General features: G+C 45.8%; 1 protein-coding gene across 7 annotated transcripts in view; it reads left to right on the plus strand.

Moving 5' to 3' along the window:
- LOC129344599 (elastin-like) overlaps positions 1 to 26,329 on the plus strand; it is an 85,145-nt gene that overhangs the window by 40,104 nt on the left and 18,712 nt on the right. The window contains exons 4-21 of one of the 7 annotated variants that reach the window (XM_055001375.1): positions 558 to 590; positions 2,406 to 2,420; positions 2,700 to 2,795; positions 3,825 to 3,992; positions 4,842 to 4,871; positions 7,563 to 7,610; positions 7,828 to 7,899; positions 9,633 to 9,665; positions 9,837 to 9,908; positions 11,044 to 11,085; positions 13,519 to 13,581; positions 14,093 to 14,137; positions 15,687 to 15,785; positions 20,323 to 20,391; positions 22,268 to 22,369; positions 23,411 to 23,458; positions 24,735 to 24,878; positions 24,962 to 25,018. In XM_055001375.1, coding sequence (XP_054857350.1) covers positions 558 to 590; positions 2,406 to 2,420; positions 2,700 to 2,795; positions 3,825 to 3,992; positions 4,842 to 4,871; positions 7,563 to 7,610; positions 7,828 to 7,899; positions 9,633 to 9,665; positions 9,837 to 9,908; positions 11,044 to 11,085; positions 13,519 to 13,581; positions 14,093 to 14,137; positions 15,687 to 15,785; positions 20,323 to 20,391; positions 22,268 to 22,369; positions 23,411 to 23,458; positions 24,735 to 24,878; positions 24,962 to 25,018 — 1,236 coding nt within the window. The remainder of the gene's footprint in view (positions 1 to 557; positions 591 to 2,405; positions 2,421 to 2,699; positions 2,796 to 3,824; positions 3,993 to 4,841; positions 4,872 to 7,562; positions 7,611 to 7,827; positions 7,900 to 9,632; positions 9,666 to 9,836; positions 9,909 to 11,043; positions 11,086 to 13,518; positions 13,582 to 14,092; positions 14,138 to 15,686; positions 15,786 to 20,322; positions 20,392 to 22,267; positions 22,370 to 23,410; positions 23,459 to 24,734; positions 24,879 to 24,961; positions 25,019 to 26,329) is intronic. The other 6 variants (XM_055001376.1, XM_055001378.1, XM_055001377.1 and 3 more) reach the window with 6 other exon arrangements.

The following is a 26,329-nucleotide window of genomic DNA, read 5'->3' on the forward strand; positions in this document are numbered from 1 at the left end:
GTCTTGCTGCAGATCTTTAGCTGCTCATTTATCTTTAGCCAGTTTGGTGTAGTGGTTAAGAGCAGCAGGACTCTAATCTGGAGAGCCGGGTTTGATTCCCCACTCCTCCACTTGAAGCCAGCTGGGTGACCTTGGGCGAGTCACAGCTTCTAGGAGCTCTCTCAGCCCCACCCACCTCACAGGGTGATTGTTGTGGGATAATAATAACATACTTTGTAAACCGCTCTGAGTGGGCATTAAGTTGTCCTGAAGGGCGGTATATAAATCGAATGTTGTTGTTGTTGTTGTTGTTGTTGTTATTATTATTTAGTTGCTAACTTTTAAACTCTTAATTATGGCGTCTTCTGCTTGCATTTTAACTCGTTTTTGGACATTTTATTTTGAAAACTTTCCCGCAAAATTCTTCAGGCACATCATTTCCTGGGAAAGCAGTCTATTTCAATAAAAGAACAGATATGCTTTTGGAAAGGTTGCAGGGTGATGGGGCGGGGCAAGAAAACGTTTCCTCTCTGCATACTGTCCTCATCTCATTGCGGCGCCTGTTATTTCCTCTGTAGGGTTTGGTGGAGGAGCGAAACCACCCAAGCCGGGTAAGTGGCATCAATTCCCACCCTGCCTTCCTTTTCCTTATGACTAGTGAAAATAAGAAGGCGTCTTCTGGCTGGCGTTTCCCTAGTAGTAGAAGATGTTTTTTCAGGAGACGCTCCAGTTCTGAAGAAGTGAGCTGTAACTCACAAAAGCTCATACCCTACCCCAAATTTTGTTAGTCTTATAGAGGCTACTGGACTCTCTTGCTCTTTTCTACTCCAATTCTTGGGTTTTGCTAGAACTCTGGTATGTGGAGGCTCTGCAATAAACTGTCTGCGGGACCATCTCCTCTCTCTCCTTGCAGCAGAGTGGGCACAATCCGCAGCAACGCTCCCTGCTCATCTCGGACCACGCCCGAGTCGCATCTTACTTAGTTTAAAGCTGGATTTCCAAATCCTCCTCCTGGCTCTTTTGCAAAAAAAAAATTTTTTTTAACCCTCAGCTTTCTCACTCCTCCACTGATGCTGCCAAAGGGAGGCAGCCCACAGCCCACCCCAAACAAAGAAAGAGGAAGCCACTTCCTCACACTCTGTTGGTGTTACTTTTATGCACGCGACAATGTGTTGGGAATTAGCAAGTGTTTACGTTCAGTCATGAAAAAGTTAAACTGTTGTTTGTGTTACTTATTTAGAAAACTTTATTTGCATATAACCACTTAGCTGTCGAGTAAAGTTTCCTGCCACAGGAATGAGAGTATCTATGCTTGATAAAGTAGAATTGAGATTATTGGACAACCAGTTTATGGGGGGCGGCAATTAGGTAGAAAGATATGCAGAACTTTATTGCTCTTCGTTCAGCTCAGTCTGTATTCAATCTCTAGTCTAGAAGCTAGCAAGATGTAGCTAATGAGGCATTTCATATTTTCTTCCAATGTAACCCTATTTTCATCCTTTATGTAGTGAACTATTTTCTAGAGCTAAACTCTGGAGTGAGTGTGTTCTCATTAAGGCCAATGTGCATTTCTGCTAAACTCTGCTTATCTGAGAGCCGGACCAAACGAGACATTTTTCACGAGGCGGGTTAGCGCAAGTTTACCCGGGAAATGTAGGAGACGCCTTCCCCTCTCTGTTGCTGCTCGCCGCCCTCTCTGAACGTGTGTGTTTGTGTGTGGGGGGGTGGAGCCCTGAGGCATTCCCCCCCCATCTCCTGCCTGTCGCCTCACAAACTGGAAAGGAGCTGAGGAAAAGTGATGAGTTTCTTTTGGGGGACTGGGAGTGGGATGGAATAGTGACGGAAGAAAGCAAAGGGGAAGGGGAAGGAGAAAGCAGCGAGGACCTGGAGAAACAGCTGCTCCTCAGGGCCAAGCTAGAAGTGACAAATCACACTTGAATGGCAAGTGAACAGACTCACGTGTATTCCTCCCTGTTCACTTGCTCTCCACTCGATCGAGTGTCTCTAATTGCCATTTGGGGGTGATGCTTTAAGGCCTCTTAAACGAGCAAATTTAAGGCCTCGGAGTATGTTCATCCTGCCTGGGTTCTGCTTGGTAGCCCATTTCACACGCACGCACACACCCTCTGGCTGCACCTCTGTGATGTGCTCCCAATCAAATTTTTGGATGAAAATGCCCAAACTTTGGCCAAAGGATGCATATTTTAATGGGCCCTCTATATGTTCTGGAACTTTGTGGTGGGACCAGCAGTTTGCAATGCCTCTGCATTTCAGCCTGTAGATGGACTTTATGGCTTTGCGGGGGTCCCCTTTGAGCCATGCCTGTCTATCTTCCCAGAGGAAGTAGGCAGCACCCCTTCCTTTTTGCTCTGTTCTTGATTTTATCTCTTCTCTTGCTTTTGACACTTTCTTTTCTTTCCCTGCAGGTGTCGGCGCACTAGGTAAGTTTGTCTTGCTTGAGATCTCCAGCCACAGAACAGGGAAAGGCTTTAGCCAAGTGCAAGGATAGGCCAGAAAGTCATATGACTTGTGGGTGGAGCGTAGCACATTTTTAAATGGCCCCCAGAGTTGGACTCTGTTGGTGGCCACATCAAATAGTTCCAAACGGGTTTGGCAGGGGGGAAAGGAAGATGCAGAGATATTGCCTGCTGAGGACCTTTGAAGCATAGAGTTGGACCCAGGAAAAGGCGGTGAAGTTCAGCCTTTCCTCTCTGCCCCAGGAGGGCTCTATCCAGGAGGGGCTTACCCAGGAGGCGTCTATCCAGGTGCTGGAGCTGCCGGAGCTGCTGCAGCCTATAAAGCTGCTGCCAAAGCTGGTGAGTTGATGCTGTTGGTGCCCCAGCCCTCCATATCCCTCACTTCCCCTCACTGCCATCATCACAGCCAGGATCCACTTTCCAGGATCAATATCTCCACTCTGTACACATGAATACTAAAGCCACATCCATGCTGTAGCAAAGTGGTTAAATGGTTCAGCTGCGAATCAGCACTCTACTGGTTCGAATCCCACTACTGCCATGAGCTCAGCAGGTGGCCTTGTGTAAGCTACTCCTCTCAGGCCCAGCTCCCCAGCTTGTATTGTGGGGATAATAATAACACTAACTTGTTCACAGCTCTAGATGAGGCACTAATCTGTCTAGAAGAATGGCATATAAGTGCAGTTATTACTATTATTATTATTATTCAAAAATTAAAGACATTAATGAACTTAAAGGACCCACCCACAGAGGAGGCTGTCTGCTGCATCTTTGCATGATTCAGTGATCTAGCTTTGGCTCCGCTCTTCTCTAGGACAGATTAATGTACCCCAAATTTGCACCAGTGGTGATTGGTTCCCTCAGTCACTTCTAATGTAGACACACAGCAGGCTTATCTGCTCTCAGAGGAGGTTGCCTGTTGTATCTCTGCATGATTCACTCATCTGGCTTTGTCTTTTTGTTTAATCAGCTGCTACTTGTACACATGTGTGTGGGGGGGGGGAGAGCGAGAGAGAGAAAGTGTACGCACAATTCTACCTTACTCTGCACTGGATGTGGTTGCCGCATTCAGTCATTCTTAATGTAGACACTCATTGAAATTACCCATCCTCAGAGATGGCTGTTGGATATCTCTGCATGCGTTATTGCTCTGCGCTTGCCTCCTCCCAGTCATGAGACGTACCCCAAACAGTACTCGTACAGAAGCGCAGAGGCTCTGGGTGGCTCATCCTTACACATACAGTCTCCACATGCCATTTTACGTCTCAGGGGCTAAGCTAAACTCAGTCTTGTCTATTATGCCTTGCCTCTGGTTATGGCAACTGAGATGCCACCCATGCTTCACGCTCTGCTGTGCCTTTCTTTAAGCAGCTGCTGCTGGTGGTGTTCCTGGAGGTGTCGGTGTACCTGGAGGAGTACCTGGGGGCGTTGGCATACCTGGAGGTGTTGGCGTACCTGGAGGAGTACCTGGAGGCGTTGGTGTACCTGGGGGTGTTGGTGTACCTGGAGGTGTACCAGGAGGTGTTGGCATACCTGGTAAGTGGCGTTGATCTTTCTGTGCCCCAGAAGCTTGCCTACTGTATCAGTCCCCAAAGCAAGTGAAATATGTGACTGCTTCGTACTGAGTCAGACTGTTGGTCCATTTCATCCCGGACTGTGTACTCTTAATCGGCAGGGGTTTACCAAAGATCTCAAGCAAAGATCTTTCCTAGCCCAGGCATTTAGGACCTAGTAGCAATAGAACCGAGGACCTTCTGCATACAAATCAGGTGCTCCATAGCCCTATACATAATAATTTTTCTTGGATTTAGGGAAGCAGAAGATGATCCAAGAGAAGGGTTATGGCAAGTGCCCATTCTGGACACTCCGTCTTACTGGAATAGATTTCCCATTAACTCAGAAAAACGAACTGATTACTCTGATTTTGCAGGCACGAGGTGCCCAGTCCATCTTTAGGTGGGGCAAGAGGCACGTCCAAATTCCCGAAGTACAAACTACTATCTGTCCCATCTCCGTGAGTCTAGATCTGCTCTCCGGGCCCGTTTTCTTTATTTCCAGAGGATAGTGGGAGATCCATTTCAGCCGGAAATGAATTTCTCCTGTTTGCCAGCTGCAAAGACTTCGACTTCACTCCCATGTGCCTCATCAAATAGAGGAAGGCAGCACTGCGATTGCAAAGTCACCTTCCTGCAGGACTGTTGATTGATTGAGAAATACTTCATAGAAATTCATTTATATTTTTATACTCAAGCATACCAAGAGGGGGAAGAAAGTTTGAATTGTGCTCGAAGAGGCCCATGTAAATTCAGCAAGCATTTGTGTTGCGCTGACTGTAAAAACAATTCCTGTGCTTTGATGGGTTTTCTCCTTGTCATCCCCCTGTAGGTGTTGGAGCCAAACCTGGGAAAATCCCCGGTAAGTGAGCAGGAAACCCTGTGTTCCTATGAGGGCTGAGCCAAATGTTTGTAATTATCTATTTTTGCAACTCCTTTTCAAGAAAGGTTTGCTGTTTATGCCATCATTGGAGGGTGGAGGGAGAGATCTGGACACCATCAATTCCACCTTCTGCCAACATATGTGAGCTAGATTGAGGCTTTTCCACACTGGGTTTTTAATGCAACTCAGCTTCTTAATTGCATCCTGTTGCAATTTCCCCTCCCTTACAGGCTTCTCTTCCAGTTTCTTTTTTTTAATTTTTTTTTTAGTTTTCTCTGTGTTTTTTCAGACCACCAAAAATGTGGTTTGAGAAAACACAGGAAGAACGGAGAGCAAAGAATGTCATTAAGGGTGGGGAAGCCCCTGCTGCGGTTATGAAGCCGAGTTGCTTCAAAAACCCAATGGCAGAAAAGCCCTAGGATAGGTGCAGGATTAGGGGTGTGCACCAAAAAAATTCCAGGTAAACTGGGTCTGGATTTCAGGGATTTAAAAAAATCTGACATCCCTGAAATCTGGGCCATTTCCACACTAGTCACCTTCATCCGGAATGCCACAGAACATTATTGCAAAAAAACCCACAGAAGATAGCGTTTTCTTGCACAAGTTTTGTGTGACATCGTGCAAAACTCGCGCAAGAAGACGCTATCTTCTGTGTGTGTGTGGGGGGGGGGGTTGCAACGTTCAGCAGCATTCCAGATGAAGGTGAGTAGTGTGGAAATGGCCCTGGGTCAGATTTAGAGAATCCTGAATTTAACTGGCCATTATTCCTTATGGGGAAAAATGTCTGCGGGAGGTCATTTTTTAAAGCAAACTTCACCAAATTTGCAAGAAATCTACCCCTGAATGGCCACTAAAGACCTGCCAAATTTCAGGAATGTTGGACCCTAGGTCCTTGTTCCCCTCCTTCCTTGGGATTCTCTGGTTTGACATTGCAAGTCCCTTGCAACCAGCAATGCCCAACAGAACCAAATTGAGAATCTCAACATCGAACCAGAGAATCCTGAAAATCCTTTTATTGAGGAGGGGGAGCTTATTGAGCCGCAAAGTTTAAAAGGCAACTGGCAGTGGTGGTGGCTTGAAGAGCTCTTTTGCAGCTTGGGTGGAGAGGAAGGTCAGAATGGAACGGGAGCCCAGTTTCCCCTGCCCTACCAGCCTTGCACAGCTCTCTTGCAACAGCATGGAGCTTGGCTCCATTTGTACCACTGCCCTCTTGCCACTGCTGCCCTCTCGCTCCAAGCCCCTTGGCTCTATTATGGCTGCCTGTGGCCAGAGAATTTGACCTAAAAGAGTCTGGCTGCCTGGATCGGATCCAAGGTTCATCCTGGGAAACCCGCATAGCTGGAGTATTTTGGATTGGCATAAACTCAGCTTTTTGCCAGTTCCTGGACCAGGATCGGACACCCCTACCCAGGATGTCTGATGCAGTCCAAACTACTGCTGACGGGGGGATCCCATTGGCCAGGATCCCATTCCATCCTTGACTCCTGACTGACTGACCCTAAGAGGAGAGAATTTAAACTGGGCTATCCAGCAGTTACATGAAGGATGCCCACTCTTTGGTCTGGGGGCTGATCAACACATTCAAATAGGTATCTGACTCTTTGACCATCAGAATAAAGTATGCCTTCGGTTACAGTTCTGAACAAAACCACCCTGTTTCCCAAGTATCAAAAGTCTGGGAATCCCTAAACAACTATCAGCAACGGGTAAAAATTAATACAGACTTCCACCTATGCGGAGTGCCGTAAAAACAACAAAGAGAAGTATTCTTTGAGTCAAACAAAACCCAAACTGATCTAGATATTTCAGCTCAGGCCTAAATCCAGACCTTGCCTGGGGCATCCTCACCTTCCCTTCATGGTATACAGTGCTTCTCTGCCTCAGTTAATCCAACTGTAAAAGATGAAGTTAAAACAAGTACCGCGTCAGGTTGTTCTAAGCTGAACAGTGTAACCGGGCTTGCAAGTAGAGATGGGCATGAACCAAAATACAAACCAAAGTTGGGCACAAACCATATACATATCTTAAAAAAACATAAAAACAATACAAATGACTGGCACCATGATCAACTCAGGTTACAATAAATTTCTTTAAAAACCATGTGTATAGCTGTGGCACAGCCCAGGGCAGCCGCCAGTGGAGCACAGGGTGTGGTAAACAGAAAGGGGACAATTCGCTGGCTCGCATCCAAAGGCCCAATGGAACTTCTCCGTATCACAGTCGGGGGCATGTTCCACCCGGCTGACAAGGCCCTGGCCCTGATCGAGGCCAGATGAACGTCCCGCTTATCTGCAAAGTTCACAGTTCCGCACACATTGGATAATGCACTTTCAATGCCCTTTATCAATCGTTAGAGGTGGATTTTTTGTTCCACACACAAAAAAATCCGTTCCAAATGATCTATAAAGAGGATTGGAAGTGCATTATCCAATGTGTGTGGAATATTGCAGCTATGAGTCCCTGGTTGCAACTCCATGTAAAGGCACTGCAGGAGCCCCAGTTGGCTAAGGAAAATGGGAGAGGGGGGTGGATACCTCCTCCCTCTGTGTTATGACCTCAATCTGAATCAGGTCTCTACGGTTTTAGCCAGCATCGCCAGCAGGGATGTTCAACCTGAGTGGTGACTTGTGTCAAATGAGAGTTCATGGCTTCTTTTTCCTTCCTTGGCAGGAGTCGGGATCCCTGGAGGTATCCCTGGTGGTGTGGTACCCGGCACAGGTGAGTGGTCCCCTTGCCAGTCCCATCCCGTTGTTTCCTACAGACAAGGGAGAGTTGCACACACACGTTCCAATATCAGCAAGCACTCAAAAGTTCAAACCTGTCACATCGAAGTGTTTTCAATTTAGAAACTTTCAATTTAGAACACTTACTGAAAACCTAAATCTCGGGAGGAAAATATGTCAGGTCCTAATATCCTTTCACTGCTGTGTTGCAGGGCTCCGGTATCCTGGCGTAGGGGTGTTGCCAGGTGTGCCAATTGGAAACGGAGTCAAGCCGAAAGTCCCAGGTAGGATTCCCCCCTACTCCCCATCCTGGTTGATCATGTGTGTTTATTGAGCAAGAGAAGGAAAGGTTAACTCTTTTGCAGCTCATGGAGATGTTTGTTTCTCATGCTGTTTCTTTTTAAAACCAAATCCACATGCACTAGAAGATGGCTCTTGATGGGCCTTGTACAGTAAGAAATTGGATGGGAGACCTCTATCAAAGACCAGAGTTGCAGAGGCAGGCAATGGCAAGCCGCCTCTGTTAGTCTCTTGCCATGAAAACCCTGCCAGGGGTTGCCATAAGTCAACTATGAATTGAGAACAAGAGTTCATTCATTTAAAGTCAGCTAAAGTAGTGGCCAGTACAACATCCTGTGGCAGCAAATTCCATGTGTTTACTGTTCTTTGACTGAAGTTACTGCCTTTTTTCTGCCTCTGTTCCATTGGGTGCTTGTAAGTTCTAGTCATATGGGAGACAGAAAGAAACAGGTCTCTGTTTGCTTCCTCCATCCCATGCATTATGTTCTAAACCTCTGTGTTCTTCTCCCTCCTCTATTTGCTTTTTTGGAAACTAAAAAGCCTGAACTCCTAGCCTTTCCTTGTAGGGAAAGTGCTTTAACCTCGAGATCAGTTTGGTTCCCCTTTTCTGCACCTTCTCTAGAGCTACACTATCCTTTTCGGAGATCCAGCAACCAGATCTCTACACAGTATTCCAAAAGTGACCACACTGTAGATCTATGCAAGGGTGCTATGCCATTGGCAAACTTGTTTGGGGGTCCTTTCCCTTGTCATCCCTCGCATAGAATTTCACTTTTTCTATCGCTGCTGCAAAGGGCGCTAGTGTTTTCATTGAGCCCCAGATCTCTTTCCCGGGCAGTCACTGCCCGTTTCAGACCCAATCAGCCTATATTTAAAGTTAAGATTTTTCACCCCAGAGTACATCACTTACAATGAACCTCATTTACCAGCATCTCACCCAGTCTGGAGAAATCCTTTGTAAACTCTTCCCATTTTGCTTTGGTTCCCACCATTCTGAATTAGTTGGTGTCTGTTGCAAACTTGCAAATTCTTGACAGAGGCAAACTCAGATTTGCCATTCACCCTCTCCTCCCACCCAAACCTCCTCTCCCAGCTAAACCCATTTCTCCTCCCCCTTCCTGGTCTCACAATCCACCGTCTTTCTCAAATCACTTTCAGCTCCCATAAATGTGACAACTTGTCCTCAAGCCTCAATCGGAGCCTCTCCGGTTATCAGATTTAGGAAAGTATTTTTAATATGCTTAGGAGAGTTTTGTTGGCACCTTCTGAAGAACTGCCACAAGCTGTTGCTGATGATTAATTGCCGTGATTTTTTTTCCCAGCAAAATTTGATTGCTGTGAACTGGCGTGGAGATTTTCGTTCCTGCAGGCAGGAAAGAAAGCAAAGCAGCCAAGAGATAAACACATGGGAAAACTGGACGTGAGGTTTTTCTACGGCTGCATTGCGATGTGACGTTCACCAGCTTGTCTGTTGGCTCATTTGGATCCATAGCATATTTATAGTCTTTCCCCCAAACTAAAGAGGAAATTCAAAGCGAGTTGTGCTCCAAACCTACACAAACAAGCTTTCTTGGTACCAGAAACCTTCAGTTTGTCACATGCTTCTGAATTCCCTTTCTGGAGGCCTTGCCTCACTAGGCACAGTATTTCAGAATGTCATGTTGCTAGTCCTCTGCAGATGGAAATGGACACTGCTGACCTTCTCTTTGCCTTTCAGGAGCAGGAGGAGGTGCCTTTGCAGGAATCCCTGGTAAGTTGGTTGCTGTAAAAGTATATTCACCCCTCTGGCTCCAGCACAGCCAGAAAAGAGACCTTGCAGCTTGCATCGCTGGCTGTGGCAAAGAGCAGCAAGACCAGATGGGGTTGTAGAGAGCCTCACCGGTGAGCCTCACCTTGACAGGTGTCTCCGTGTTTGCTTTAGGGTTTGGAGGCTTTGGAGGACAGCAGCCGGGACTACCTCTGGGCTATCCCATCAAGGCACCTAAACTCCCTGGTAAGCTAGCACTTTTAAAAGTTTTTATTGCAGTTATAAATGTTTTATTTAAATAATAAACAGTAAACATGAAAGATGAGAAAAAACACCACCATATAAAAAAAACCACACGAATAGTACATATAAATATGAAATAACAAACAGGACAAGCAACAAGAGCCAGTTTGGTGTAGTGGTTAAGAGCACGAGACTCTAATCTAGAGAGCCGGGTTTGATTCCCCACTCCTTCACTTGAAGCCGGCTGGGTGACCTTGGGCGAGTCACAGCTCTCTGGAGCTCTCTCAGCCCCACCCACCTCACAGGGTGATTGTTGTGAGGATAATAATAGCACACTTTGTAAACCGCTCTGAGTGGGCATTAAGTTGTCCTGAAGGGCGATATATAAATCGAATGTTATTATTAATTATAAAAAGAAAATACAATTTAGAAGGACAGGAAAAAGAGAAAGAAAAAAAATTAAACTATAAGTTGAGTTCCGATTTTCTCCGCAACAAATATATATCATTTTCAAAGTTTCTCTTATTCTATGTTAAACCTAAGAGCCCTCTTTTTTCTATTGTTCATGATTCTTATTCCATAAATCCAGATATTGTCAAATCATTGTTATCTATTTCATGTAAAATGTCTATAGATGGTTTCCATTCAGCCAAAATGTAGATAATGTCTTTTCTCTAATCAGTGAAGTAAGTTTTGCCATTGCAAACTTTTAAATGTTTTTATAATCAACATTAGTGAAATTGCTTTTTCTCCAATACTCTGGTCATTAAATGTCTGGAAGTGTGCAAAAGAGGGGAGAGAGAACCTAGAGTGGAGATTTGTTTGTTTTTTCTGGAGTAAAAGGTTTGTGGTTCACCAATTGTATCTGGAAATCCTGCCCGAGAGCCTGTATCCAGAGACAACCTGCTCCTGACTTATTAATGTTACAGCAATTAAAAATTTTAAAAATAATATCTCAGAACACTCGTTTATTTTCCATGAATACATGTTGTGCAGCGTAGGAACTAACTGGGGTGGAGGGAAACCGTAGCTTGCTTTGGTGTGACAAAATACTTCCAACCAACAGTATGGCCAGTTCGGAGACAGTAGATGGGTTGGCTCCTTCTAGGGCAGCTTCATATCTTGATTTTCTTTCCAGGTGGTTACGGGCTGCCCTACAGCACTGGGAAGTTGCCGTATGGTGAGTCCTTCCGACTAGTCTTTCATATATATAACAACAACAACAACTCCCCTGCATTGCAGGGAGAGCAGACTATAAATATAATAAATAAACGAATGAATGAATAATATCCTGCTCTTCTAGGTTAGTGCCTCACCCAGAGCAGTGAACAAATTAGTATTATTATTATCCCCACAATACAGCTGGGGAGCTGGAGCTGAGAGGAGTGGCTTACCCAAGGCCACCTGCTGAGCTCATGGCAGTAGTAGGATTTGAACCAGTAGAGTGCTGATTCGCAGCCAAACCACTTAACCACGGTGCTACAGCAGCTCATTTGCTTGAGGGAGGCAGGACTTGATGAAAGTGAGCAGTGTGGCCCTCGCATCCCCTAGATTGTCATCCAGATGCCACCCATAGGTGGCCAGGAGCCCATCTGCTGGAAAGGGGTTTTTGCAAGGTTTTTTTTAAAAAAAAAAAATGAAACCTGAAAATTCTCAGGAAACCGACTTCTGTACTTGGCCTACGCACAGCCCTGCAGGGCGGCTGCTTGATTCCCAGTCCTTTGCCAGGGGGCAGAACTGTTCACTCACTGCCAGTCCGAGTTGCCTCCATGCTCCCCATCGAACTCTGCCAACTGGGCACCAGAGCAGAGAATAAGCGGCAGCTGAGCCTCTGGCTTGCAGGAGCCTTGAGGAAAGATTTAAGGAAGGAGGAAGAGGCCAGTGGCAGGGAGAACGTTAAAAGTATCCCCGCAGAACAGATTGGGATGGGAGGGGGTGAAGAGGGCAGAAAGGGGTTTCTTGGACTTGTTCTGTCTCTGAGAGTGGAAATACACCTGGGGATGCTGAAGGGCAGGATTTTATGTGTGGTCCTCAGTTCACGTGCAGGCTGTTCTTGCACTGCGCATGTGCATGCCACTTTCACAGGAGCTCCCTTTATGTGATTGCATCTGCAAGTGAGTCCTTTGCTGCGAGAGACAAGTACTGTCGGCTCCTTTGACTGGCCAATTTGCATTTCTTTAAGGGGTGAGAAAGTGTCAAGATCTACATTTCAATGAATGGGTATGGCGTTGGGGAAAATTGGGACACTTTTAGCCGTAGTGGAGGAACTGATATGGAATGGGTGAATGTATTCACACAGAGCAAATTGAAGTGTGACAGTGCGAGCGAGTGCATGGAAAGTTGGAAGGGGGAACATGTGAAATGAGCTTCACTTGAGCATCTCTAGCTACTTAATAATGTATATTTCCATCCTGAGTAATGAGTCCCTCCTAGCCAGAAAAACTGGCTTATATACTATCCATCTACAGCATGGATTTTACCCTGTTTGAAACTGGTATTGAAGTTGCCCTGGCTGCCCTCTGAGAATTGTGAGAATGATCAACCATGTACCAGATCTAAGAATTCTCAGTTAGAGACTCTGACACCGCCCTCCCCTGCCCCCCCACCTTCGTAGAACGGCAATTCCAGCTTTGGTTGGGAAGCCAATTTAAATTTCACACTGCATATGTCTGCTTCTTCATGCGCCTTTTCCACAGGGGTCTACAGCTGTGCACTCCAGCAGATCACAGCTGCTTAAACTCCTGTTGAGGAACGTCATCAGCCATTAATGTCATCTTCTGAGCTTCCCTTGTACATTTCACCTAATATTTTGTTAAAAAAAAAATTATGCAATTCCAGGAAAAAAATGTGTCGCTCCAGGAAATATGTAGTTTCCAAAATAACATTTGTACAGTTCAAAAATGTAAGTCATGCAAAAGTTGTCCAACGTGGTTGATAGTGATACAGAAAGCAAACTGGGTATTTCAGGCTCCTTTAGGTTTGACCTGGCGTATACATTTTTCCTCCCTCTGGTGAAAGACTCCCTGCGGACTCCATAGCTGCTGTCCCCAGAATGCTCACTAATGTATCAAAGATGAAGGCAATCCTTCTTGAACATGGGGGACCTTTTTCCTAACAAGGCATGTCAAGTTGTTGGCAAGAGTGGTGATGCGCATGCAAGGAGAATGCACAGCTGTATTGTAATGGTGTACCTTTAGGCAGGGCTTTTTTTCAGGGGGAACGCGGTGGAACGGAGTTCCGGAACCTCTTGAAAATGGTCACATGGCTGGTGGCTCCGCCCCCTGATCTCCAGACAGAGGGGAGTTGAGATTGCCCTCTGTGCCGCTTGGCGGCACGTAGGGCAATCTGAACTCCCCTCAGTCTGGAGATCAGGGGGCGGGACCACCAGCCATGTGACCATTTTCTCTGAGGGCAACCCACTGAGTTCCACCACCTCTTTTCCCAGAAAAAAGCCCTGCCTTTGGGGCATGGATTACAGTCGTGGAGAGCAATACAGTTCCAGTTTTTTTCTTTTTTAAAAGCTGTCCCGAAGGAAGAGCTCCCCAAATTTGCTTCAAGCAAAATACCGGCAGCAACTGTCTTGCAGAGACCTGCTTTCTCTTTGTGTTTGTAGGTAATGGAGTTCGTGGAGTGCTTGGTGGAGGTGGAGGGAAGGCTGGCTACCCCACGGGCACAGGTAAGTTCCAATGCGGGGAGGCTCAGCGGCAGAGCATCTTCTTGGCATGCCGAAGATTCCAGGTTCCACCCTTAACATATCCAATTAATACAGTTCCCAGGTGCCTCGGGGGTTTGCACCCTTGCCTGCCAGTTTACCGGTGATCAGTGGGAGGCGACAAGCTCCCAGAGGTTGCCCGCCACCGGCAGGCACCTCATGAGTATGTGCGGCGCATGCGCTGTTCTCACACCATTTCTTCACGCTCATTTTCCCCCCAAAAATATGTTTGCAATTTCCAGTGTTATTTCTGAGTCAAATAAACCAGCATTAGATTATACAGCATATATATATATAAATACCGTATGAACTGCTTATCAAAGTCAAACAGCTGTACCAAACTGATTGCAAACAGCAGAGAACCAAAGCTATACACAAAAATATTAAGAGACTTGAAATGAGAAATGCTGCATCCCTAATGCACAGATTTGAGCAAGATTTCCCACCTCTTTGACCCTTTCTGTTCCTCTGGCAGGTGTAGGAGCCCAGGCAGCAGCTGCGAAAGCAGCCGCAAAATACGGTGAGTAACTTGTCAAAGAATCCACTGGAATGCCCAAGAGACAGTAGTCCTCCTATTGGTTGCCATTTATAATCTCACTCACTCATTTAAAAATCTCAGTTGGAAGCCCAGTGGACCATGTTCCACTTGAACATCCAAAGGGATAAAGCCCAGTGAGTCTCTGTGGATAAAGATTCTGTAGGGCCACCATGAAAAAGGCCCTGCTGTATCACCATAGCTGCTGTTACTGGAGGAAGGCAGAACAGGACATCATTTTAGAAGGTCCTCTGTGAAGTAGTGGAGGGCAGGGCTGGATCTACGGGAGGGCAGGGGGGATAGCCTGCCCCTGGCGCCGACAAAGAGGGGGCGCCAGGCGCAGCTGCCAGCCAAGAGCACGCCGGAGCAGGTGGCGGCAGTGCAGGCAGCTGAGTGGAGGGCTGGGAGGCCACCCGCGCTGTTCGCCTGCCCTGCCGATGGGCAGCTGGCTTGCCGCACGTGCAGGACAGGGAGCACGTGGCAAGCCAGCCGTCCCATCAGCAGAGCAGGCAAATGGTGTGGGCGGCCTCCCAGCCCTCCACTCAGCCACCCACGCTGCTGCCACCAGCTCCGCGGCACACCATGTGCCAGGGCAGCTGTCTTGCTGCGCGCTGCTTGTCCTGCAGCGGCAGCGCAGGCGGCATGCCTCCAGGGGCCCTGTGTGATGATGTCATGGAAGTGATGTCATCATGCAGTGCCGGGAGCGCATGCGCGCTTTGTGCGCTCAGGCGGGGAGAATGCTGGACTTGGGTTGCCCTGGGCGCTGGCAAGCCTAGATCTAGAGGGGAAAATAAGAAATGAAAGAAATGGCAAGCACAATAGAATATACAGAAGCTGGCCAACCAGGCAATCTACCCCCCACCCCTTCCAGACTTCTTTGAGAGCCCTACCCATATTTTTTGGAAAGTTTTCTCTCGCTGGCATTCTCAAATATTCCAAACTTGCCTTTTGCAACTTTGCCCCCCCCCCAATGTAATTATTGACCCTTTATTTATTTATTTATTTATTTACTTATTTACTTACTAGCAACAGAGCCCGTTTTTCTAAAAACAGGCCCTAGAAAACGGAGCACAGGAATGCTGGCCTTCCCACCATGGCGTCACCCTCCAGAGGGATGGGCTGGTTCACCATGGCAGCACCCTCTGGAGGCCATATTGGACAACTCCGTTTTTATTCTGGTGCTCCTGCTCAGGTGCACCAGACTAAAAAGTGAGTCATCGCCAATACGGCTTTCCTTCTATATAGAAAGATACGTTATTATTCATTGGTCCCTTTGTCTTCCAACCTCCCCCCCCCCAACATACATACATGTACGTGTGTGTGTGCGTTATCAGCATTTGGCTGTGTGATTTTGGGGGACAGAATCAGAACTGGGGAGGGGGAGTGAGAGGGCTTGGAGTTTGGAGATACTGAAAAGTAAGTTGCGGTCTGGAGGCTCCCTTTTTGCTGGCCTTTTCTTTGCTAAGACACATACACTGCACCTTCTCCAGGCCTAAAATAACAGACTGCTGTTCATTCTTGTCTCTTTTCCAAGGAACAGGGACTGGTCCCCTAATTGCGATTAATGGCATCAGCCCAGGTTATACCGTAGGTGTGGTAAGGCCTGGTGTCGGTGGCCTTCCAGGAGGCATAGGTAAATGCTATCGAGGGCTGAATACTATGAATGCAAGGTGTGTCTGGCTGTATGCAACCAAGGCAGCCTATCCAGTCCCACCCTTGGCCTCTGGTAGCAACCAGCCAGGAACTTTTGGACATTCGTGCAGGGCAGGAAAGGGATGTGTGTTAGAGAGACACCGATCCTGTCTGGGGAGGCTCCATAGCTGTCCTTACTAATAGCTATTTACAGACTTGCAAGAACCCGAGCTAGACCAGTCAACACAGAGTAGCTTCATTTTCCTATGGTGGTCAGCAGATCCATCTGTCTGTGCATTGAGTTGGATCCAGCCAGCTTTTTTGCTCTCTCTTGCCCAGTTCCTCTCCTTAGTATCTCCTTCATCCCATACGGCTTTTGTCCATGCATATCCCCAGCGCAGCCTCTTCTATGGTCAAAGGGGATTCTCTCCTCCCCTTTTTACCAGCAGCAAAGCTGATTGGTTCCAACCCTTTGTTATTTTGCCCTTTTCCCAAGGAGCTCATGCTGGTGTGCTCCCCACCGTTGCCACATTTTGTCCCCACTACCGCCCTTTGAAGTAAGTTAGGTTGTCAGAGACTGACCAACCATCCATTGAGATTCATGGCAGAATGAGGAATTGATTTTCTACCAAGTTCCATTCCAGCCCTCTTACTGCTACACCACACTGACTCCCTCCGGGTTTATGTATTTAGATATATTTATACTCCACTTTCCTCCCTAATGGCGACCCACAGCAGCTTACAACTCCTCTCCTACATTTTACCCTCATTATGACCACTACTCTATGAGATAGGGGAAGCTGACAGAGGGTGAGTGGCCTGATGTCACCCCAGTGATCTTCCATGTCAGAGAGGGGATTTGTACCCGTTTCTTTATCCTCAGCATCTGATACTCCAAGGTATACTTCCTCTGTTCATGAAGGCTTCATTGAGCTATTCAGTGTTAGATTCTATAGCTCAATTCTTCTGCTGGACCAAAAACTCCATCTTTCTCAGCAGTCTGTTTCCTATAGTGGCCAGCCTGACCTCCAAGAACCCCACAAGCTGGACAGGGAGGTGAAACTCTTCCCTGGTGCTGACCCCCCTCCCCCTGGTATTTGGTTTTTAGAGGCATGTCACCTCTGAACATTCAGCTATCATAGCTAATAGCCATTGCTAGACTTTTCCTCCTTCCTGGATTTTCTACTCTGATCAGGGGACAAACAGCTGTTGGTGGTCCCTGGCCCCAAGGAGGCCCGCCTAGCCTCGACTAGAGCCCGGGCCTTTTCGGTCCTGGCTCCCACCTGGTGGAATGCTCTGTCTGCTGAAATCAGGGCCCGGCAGGACTTACTATCCTTCCGCCAGGCCTGCAAGACAGAGTTATTCCACCAGGCTTATGGCTGAGGCTGGGCCTCCGCCGGCTTGGGGAAAAAAGGGGGGGGTATAAAATATTAACCTTCCCTGTGAAGGCTGTCCACCATCCTGTTTTAAATGTGTATGGATTTTTATTGTATTTTAATGTGTTGTTTTTATTGTGTTTTGTATTTTAATATGTTGTTATCCACCCTGAGCCCACTCGCGGGGAGGGCGGAATAGAAGTTTGAAATAAGTAAATAAATAAAATAAATACTCCTGTCTAAGAGCTGAACTACATGAGATGATGCAGAGGAGTTAGCCACCCTGAGCCCACTCACGGGGAGGGCGGAATAGAAGTTTGAAATAAGTAAATAAATAAAATAAATACTCCTGTCTAAGAGCTGAACTACATGAGATGATGCAGAGGAGTTAGCCGTGTTAGTCTGTAGTAGCAAAATTAAAAAGAGTCCAGTAGCACCTTTAAGACTAACCAACTTTATTGTAGCATAAGCTTTCAAGAATCACAGTTCTCTGACGAAGTTCTCTGCATCTGACGAAGAAAACTGTGGTTCTCTCTTTTTTTTAAAAGAATTTTTTATTGGATGGGTTAACATACAATTAAGATTAAGATAGTTACATTCCCCTTCATTTCCATAAATATATGCTCCCCACCCCCTCCCCTCCCCCTTTTCTGTGTTGACTTCCAACAGCGCTGCAACCCCCCATTTTCTAATCTTATTTCTATATCCTAATTGTTACCTTATTACTTCTGGTAAAGATCTACTGTATCTTATCTTAGTTAATATCTTTCAAAGGACCATAATTGCCCTTTAACGTCCCATTTTTTCTCTAAATATTTTTTCAGTTTCCCCCCGTCTCCAAAGAATTCCTTTGGATCTTGATCTCTGAGTTTCCTCGTTAGTTTGTCCATTTCTGCCTTGTACAACAATTTTCGTATCCACTCTTCAATCTCTGGTGTTTCTTCTCTCGTCCAGTATTGTGCATATAAAGTTCTTGTCACTGTTATCATATAAAACAACAATATTCTATCTTTTCTATTAATCTCTTCTAAGTGTAATGATAATAGCAACATTTCTGGATTCTTAACAACATTATATTGGAGTATTAAAGACATTTCAGCACATATTTTAGACCAAAAGTCTCTAGCCTTGTCACAAGTCCACCACATATGAAATAGAGAACCTTCATGCTCCTTACATTTCCAGCACTTATTAGATAGCTGTTTGTTAGCAATGGCTAGTTTTTTCGGTGTTAAATACCATCTATGTATCATTTTGTAGCCATTCTCTTTGATACTGGTACATGTTGAAATTTTTAAAGTATTTTTCCACAATTGTTCCCATGCTTCCATCATTATTTCATTATTACAATTTATCACTCGCTTTACCATTTGAACCTTAACTGTCTCGTCCTCTGTAAACCACTTTAATAACAATTTATACATTTTAGAAATTGCTTTACTATTATCCCCCAGCAAAAGTTCTTCTAACTCTGAATTTTCAGTTCTAAAACCTATCTTCCTTTGATCTGACTCAAATAAATCTTTGATCTGTCGGTATTGTAACCAGCCATACTTGAATGGCAGTTCCTCATTTGGTCTGAGTTTCAACTCCTTATTTTCTATTTCTGTTAGCTCTCTGAAGGTAAGCCGTTCTTTTCCTTTGTATTCTATATTCGAGTTGATCACTTCAGCTGGTACAATCCATAATGGTTTCTCTTGATCAATAAACTTTTTGTGCTTTAGCCAGGTTAAAAATAAATTTCTTCTCAAATAATAATGCTGGAACATTGTGTCCATTTTGTGTTTGTCGTACCACAAATATGCATGCCATCCAAAAAGCTTATTATATCCTTCCAGTGTTAACAATTTATAATTGGTTAAAGACACCCATTCTTTTAACCATACTAAACATATTGCTTCATGATATAGTCGAAGATCAGGTAACTGCATTCCTCCTCTTTCCTTAGCGTTACAGAGTACTTTCATTTTAACTCTAGGTTTCCTTCCTGCCCACACAAATTCCGATATCTTCCTCTGCCATTTTTCAAATTGTTTTTTGTCTTTAACAATTGGAATCGTTTGCATCAAAAACATAATTCTGGGCAGCACATTCATTTTAACTGCGGCAATCCGCCCTAACCACGATAGGTTTAATTTGTTCCATTTTATCATATCCCTTTCAATTTGTGTCCAGAGCTTTTCGTAATTATTCTTGAATAAATCAATATTTTTAGCTGTCAGCTCTATTCCCAAATATTTGGTTTTGTGTACCACTTCACAATCCGTTAGTTCCCCCAATTCTTGTTACTTTTTCTTGGTCATACTATTTTTGACTTTTTCTTATTTATATAAAAGCCTGCCAAATCTCCAAATTCTTTGATCTTATCTAGTAATCTTGGCAAAGTTTGTATTGGATCTTCTACTATAAACATCACATCATCTGCAAAAGCTCTTAACTTATATGAAGATCCCTTTATTTTAATTCCTTTTATGTTTTCATCTTCTCTTATCTGTCTTAACAATATTTCTAAGACCATAAGAAGAAAACTTTGATTCTCGAAAGCTTATGCTACAATAAAATTGGTTAGTCTTAAAGGTGCTACTGGACTCTTTTTGATTTTATATGAGATGAGTTAGCGTAAAAAGGGAGCAGGCGGAGATTGCTCCTCAGAGGATTCGTTAATTTCATCTTTGCCTCCCCAGAGGCTCTGTCAATTAACAAACCATCTGATGAGCGATCTTTGCTGGCTCTGTAGAGAGGTGAAATTGACAGAGCCTTTGGCTCTGTCTTTTGACACTACTCTTCCCGGCTAGCATTTTGTCTCTCTTCACTTGAGCATCCTCGTGTAATTCATCTCGTGTAGTTTAGCTCTACAACATCAGAAAAGCAATCTGGGATGAGACCAAAGGCCCACCAACCTGTTTCCTTGCCACACCAATCGATGCTGCTGCCGCACGCTACTGAGCTCATGAAGGGCATGCTGCTGAGTTTGTGAAGCCCATTCCCTGAATGTAGTGAAGGGTGCGTGCGTTGAGGATCTCTAACCACTGAGATGGCCTGTTTGGTCATCCACAGCCTAAGCATCTCCAAAAGGATGAAAAAGTCTGCTTAATGTCGACCTCAGTGCTTAAAAATTGTTTTTGAAAGAAGCATCTCTGAACATCTTCAATTGTTCTACAGGTGTGGGTGGTCCAGCAGCAGCGGCGGCGGCGGCAGCTAAAGCGGCAGCCAAAGCAGCGGCTTATGGTGGTGAGTTGGCTTGGCTTGTGCTACCAGTCAGTTGTTGGGGGGAGAGTCTGACTCAAACCAGATGTTTGACGGTGATATGGAGCTCTGGCTAACCTTTTAAAAACAACAGGGTGAAGAGTGTAATTTGGAGGAAAGACGTAGTGGGTGAAGGGGAGCATCACCCTTCCCTTTCTGCAGCATCTTCTCTGCACTCCCTCCCCATTGCTGCTTTTCACCCAGACCACAGCAAGCTTTGACTAGTTACCTGGCTAGGGAAAGGCTCCCCTTCCCCTCCAAATCAACCCTCCCCCTCCCATTTTTCATACGTTTGCTGAACGTGCACTTTTTGCTGAGCAACTGATTTGGCCCCCTTTAACCAATATTCTTAGCCCTGTAGCTCTGTGGCATCCAGACTAGCTCGAGCTCATCAGAGCTTCGAAGCGATGGAGGGATGGCTGTGTTATTACATGGATGAGAGACCACCAAGGCAGACAGGGTTGCTGTGCAGAGGAAATACAACTTTTAGGGCTGAATTTTTTAGAAAAAGTGAATGCATCAAAGGGAAAATTTTTACATGATTCCGCATCACAGCTAGCTTGGTCCTAATAGGAATTGGAACGCTGCAATTTTTGAGAATTCAATGATTTTACAGCTAACGCAGCTCCCTCTGTTGTTTCTTCATACTTAGCATTTAGCCCTGTTAGAGGTCAAACTGCTTCATATACATAAACTTGTACAGTCATTACTGGACTCAATTCAAGGTCAGGCCAGCCACATTCAAAGCCCTTTGTGTTGCCCGCACACGTGTTTTTTCTGTGGTAGCCCCCACCTTATGGAATAGCCTGCCTGAGGAGACCAGGAATGCTCCCATCCTCCTGGCTTTCCACAAATTATGCAAAACTGAATTATTCAGAAGGGCTTTCTACCCTGATTATAGGGATGCGTCATAAGAAATAGCTCAGAGAGATGCCTTGGATACTGTCTGCTAATGTAGATATGCTTCTGCTAGGCAGTTCTACATTGCTAAACAAGTTAACTAGTTACACTTTGTTTCAGAAAAAATTCATCTCTGTCCTTGGCTATATGCTGCCATTCCCTAGTGTATCTGCTCACTGGATGTCCAAACTGTTGTTTATTATTTTATTCTGTTCAGCTGTTGATTCTATTGTATTGCACTTGCACTGCGTAGATCAAGACTGGTAACTGTGTTATTCTCTCTGTAACAATGGAAAAGAGCAAGAATCCAGTAGCACCTATAAGTCTAACCAAATTTGTGATATGAGCTTTCGTGAGTCACAGCTCACTTCTTCAGGTCTGCAAATTTGGTTAGTCTTATAGGTGCTGCTGGACTCTTGCTCTTTTCTACTTGCACTGTATAATCCACCTTGGATCTCAGTGAGAAAGAGGGAATAACAACAACAACAACAACAACAACAACAGCAATAATAATAATGTGCTACTTGGAACAGCGTACATATTATGCTGCTATCTGGTTGATACTTAGGTCTCCGGTGGAAACTTGTATCAGCTTAGCAAGTCCAATCAGTAATAACAAGTGATCTCTGTTTATTGTTGATTGTGTTTCGGATAATTCGAATAATAATAATAATAATAATAATAATAATAAACCACCCTGTAAATTAGGCCAGTATTATTACCCCCACGCTGCAGAATTGACATATGAATGGAAGCCAAGCTTTTTCTCATTGAAGCCAAGCTCTTTCTCTTTGCCACTATGGCACACCAGCTTTTTGTGAACCATTCTTCCAACTAAAGGCTATTATTTGACAATATATGATATTAACCTTCTTTCATTCCTTTTTATGTTTTTTTTTAATTAACAGCCCCCAGCTGGTTTCCTAGTCCTTTAATCTTCTCCTCCCGTTTTTCTTGGTAGGTGCCGGGGCAGTCCCTGGCCCCGGTTTTGGGGGTGTGCCAGGAGTGGCTCCCGGTGTAGTGCCAGGTGCTGGAACGGTCCCAGGGGGAACTGGAGTGGGAGGTGAGCTTCTTTGGGTGGATCTTCCATGTTTTGGAGGGGGAGGGGGAGGAGAAACCGGCGGCAGGCTCCCTTGCTTTCATCCTAGCACCAGAAGGAAGCTAAGCCTCTCACCCCCGCCAATGGTCAGAACTTGAGTCTGGGCACTGGCCTTACTGTGCACATGGGAACAACAACACTGTGCGCTGTCAACTGCCAATGCAGAGAAGATGCTGTGAGTCAGTGGTGTGCAGAAGAGTAAGCAGACACTCTGATCCCAGTGCCCCCCTCCCACACTAGAACCTTGAGAACAGAAGAGAAAGAAACCCACAAAGCTGCCATGTACTTAATCAGACTTTGGTCCATCAAGGTCAGTATCATCGACTCAGACTGGCAGCAGCCCTCCAGGGTCTCAAGTCTTTCTCATCACCTTCTGCTTGAGCCTTTTAACTGGACATGCCAGGGATTGAACCTGGCACCTTCTGCATGCCAAGCAGATGCTCCACCACTGAGCCACAGCTCTTCCCAAAGATATGTATTTTATGACGTTCTCCACTTCCGCTTAAAAGGGTAAAAGGTAAAGGTAGTCCCCTGTGCAAGCACCAAGTCATTACTGACCCATGGGGGACGTCGCATCACGATGTTTTTTTGGCAGACTTTTTACGGGGTGGTTTGCCATTGCCTTCCCCAGTCACCCCAGTCACCAGTTTACCCCCAGGAAACGGGGTACTCATTTTACCAACCTCGGAAGGATGGAAGGCTGAGTCAACCTTGAGCCGGCTACCTGAACCCAGCTTCTGCCAGGATCGAACTCAGGTTGTGAGCAGAGCTTGGGTTACAGTACTGCAGCTTACCACTCTGTGCCATGGGGCTCCTTCCACTTCCTCTTAAGCTTCATAAAATTCTTGGCTGTAGGATTTCTGTTTCTGAGATCAGAGGAGCCAAGAAGTCCGACCCTCATTGTCATAAGTGACAACAAAGATTCTTGGTGTGCCTCTAAAACCAGTCACATGGTTCTCCCTAAATCCTCTCTGTTGTGTCTCTTCTTTTCTTTGTCTCTGCCAGGAGTTGCAACTCCAGCAGCAGTAGCAGCAGCCAAAGCAGCCAAGTATGGTAAGACTCTGAGCAGCTCGGGGCTGGGAGCGATCATATGCAAGGCTCTGGTGTCGCATGGACTAGTCAGCTTCCTGTGACGAAGGCACAGTTTCAGCCCCCCAAAACACAAAACAAATTTCCAGTCCTTCTGGCTGTAAAAGATATTCTGGGAAGTGTGTGACCAGTGCCCACTGAAATCACAAAAGCTTTAGGAGCAGGGCTTGTTTTCAGCTGGAACATAGTGGAACGGAGTTCCGGCACCTCTTGAAAATGGTCACATGGCCGGTGGCCCCGCCCCCTCATCTCCAGACAGAGGGGAGTTTAGATTGCCCTCCACGCCGCTGGAGCTGGAGCGGCGTGGAGGGCAATCTAAACTCTCCTCTGTCTGGAGATCAGGGGGCGGGGCCACCGGCCATGTGACTATTTTTGCCGAGGGTGATTTAAACTTTTAAAAACTCCCCCCTTGTTCCAGCTGACCCAAAGTGATGTCATTGTGCAGTCCTGAGTTCCACCGCCTCTTTTCCCAGAAAAAAAGCCCTGTTTAGGAGTAAGACTAGAATACAGTTCCAGGGTGAGTTGTGAAGGTAAGTGAGGTCAAGTGAAGACAACCAGCTCTGGTTGGTGTCTGAATGGAAGGCTGTCAGGAAGAACCCAGAGATGCTGCCTGGGGGTCCATAGAAGAAGAGTAGACAGAAATGGAACTGATAAACAAAGTTTCAGGTGGCTAGCTGTGTTGGTCTGTAATAGAAGAGAAAGATTTGGGTCCAGCTGCACCTTAAAGACCAACTAGATTTCCAGGGTATGAGCTTTCAAGAGTCTGAGCTCCCTTTGTCAGATACAAGGAGTGGTAAAAGGAAGTAGCCTTTATAATCCAGGCAGAAGGAGGGAGGGGTATTGTAAATTAGAGTGTCAGGAAGGTAGCTATAATACATGTCATAATTAGCTTAATAGAGAATGGGTGTGGAGCAGAAAATTAGAATTTGTAATGCAGGATTTTTCCTGATCTATTGTTCCAAATCTGCAAACAAACTCAATTTCAGAAATCTCGTGTTATAATTTTCCTTTGAAGTTTCTCTGCTTGAGACCTGCTACTCTTAGGTGAATGATGGAATATCCCAGCAGATTAAAATGTTCTCCCACTGGTTTGTGAATGTTGTGATTTTGTTAAATGTCCATTTATTCTTTTGTGAAAGGACTGACCTGTGTGTCCAATATAGAGAATTGAAGGGCATTGCTGACACTTAACCACTATGCTACAGCAGTGTGCCCTCCATTTTCACTTCTTCTGTCCCAGGTCTGGTTCCAGGCGTTGGTGGCGTTCCAGGCGTTGGCGGCGTTCCAGGCGTTGGTGGTGTTCCAGGCGTTGGTGGCATTCCAGGCGTTGGAGGTGTCCCAGGTGTTGGTGGCATCCCAGGTGTGGCTCCAGGTGCTGTCCCAGGTGAGCTAGGGTGAAATGATGAGTCCCCTACCTGGACGAATTCTGCCCTGCACCGTGACCATGTCTTATGTATGTATCTGCAGGTGTTGGGGCGGCAGCGGCAGCGGCAGCAAAGGCAGCGGCTAAAGCAGCAGCTTATGGTAAATTAAATGGCCTGTTTATCCGTCACTTGTGGATAGTCTTGTAACACAAACAAAACAAATGAGGCTGGCCTGAAGTGCATGGTTATGATCAGCTTAGAGCAACTGCTGCTTTCATTTAAGTCCAGACAGAAAGAGATTCATGGGATTCCAAAGGGCAGAGGTAGAATCGATGTTCTCTGTGCACATATTCCTTATGGGCTCTATGCGACCACGTTTTATTTGCTCAGAAAATTTGTACATACCTCAAGTCCTGCTTGAGGCAGCTCATGAGGACAAAAACCAAGCGCAAAGACAATAAAAGTAATCTCTGTCAAGGAACGGACTTGCAAGCCCCACTCCCTCAGATTCCAGGAGCTTGGAAAAGCCCTGCGCCCATCTCCGGTCTCTGCCTAGCAACATCACCCGTTTCCCTTACTCTCGGAGTGTACCAACTTCTGCTGCCACCCACAAATCAGTATCTCCTGCTAGGTGGATTTGTACGTCTAGCACTCCCCATTACCGCTTAAAGCTAATCTCCTGTATTTCCTACTTTGCTTGTACTAGCTAGACTGGGGGTGATCAATTGCACCTTTGTGAGAGCCAGTTTGGTGTAGTGGTTAAGAGCGCGGGACTCTAATCTGGAGAGCCAGGTTTGATTCCCCACTCCTCTACTTGAAGCCAGCTGGGTGACCTTGGGCTAGTCACAGCTCTCTCAGAGCTCTCTCAGCCCCACCCACCTCACAGAGTGATTGTCATGAGGATAATAATAACACACTTTGTAAACCGCTCTGATCTGGAGAACTGGGTTTGATTCCCCACTCCTCCACTTGAAGCCAGCTGGGTGACCTTGGGTCAGTCACCGCTCTCTCAGAGCTCTCTCAGCCCCACCCACCTCACAGGGTGTTTTGTTGTGGGGATAATCATGACATACTTTGTAAACTGCTCTGAGTGGGCGTTAAGTTGTCCTGAAGGGCGGCATATAAATTGAATATTGTTATTATTTCATGTTCTGATGCTCAAATGTTGGTGAGCTCACCTGCTGCCCCTCCCCTTTACCACGCTCTGGAAAGCAAAACTGAATAGGCGTGGTGTGTTTGCTGAGATCAGGCTTCGAGCATTCAAAATATGTTTTATAGCAAAAAAAACCCAAACCTAGTCTGCACAAGGAAGGATATAAATAACAGGTGAAACCATGCAGTCCTCTAAACCCTGAACTCTATACTACTTAATTAAGATAGGCTCCTAATTCCTGAAGAGGCAGCATTTAAAAGTCTGTCATTATCTTTGTTCTCAGAGTCAGGATTTCTCACCCAACACAGTCCTTATTCA

The sequence above is a fragment of the Eublepharis macularius genome, chromosome 17 (genome assembly GCF_028583425.1).
Source record: "Eublepharis macularius isolate TG4126 chromosome 17, MPM_Emac_v1.0, whole genome shotgun sequence".
Classification (NCBI taxonomy): Eukaryota; Metazoa; Chordata; class Lepidosauria; order Squamata; family Eublepharidae; genus Eublepharis; species Eublepharis macularius.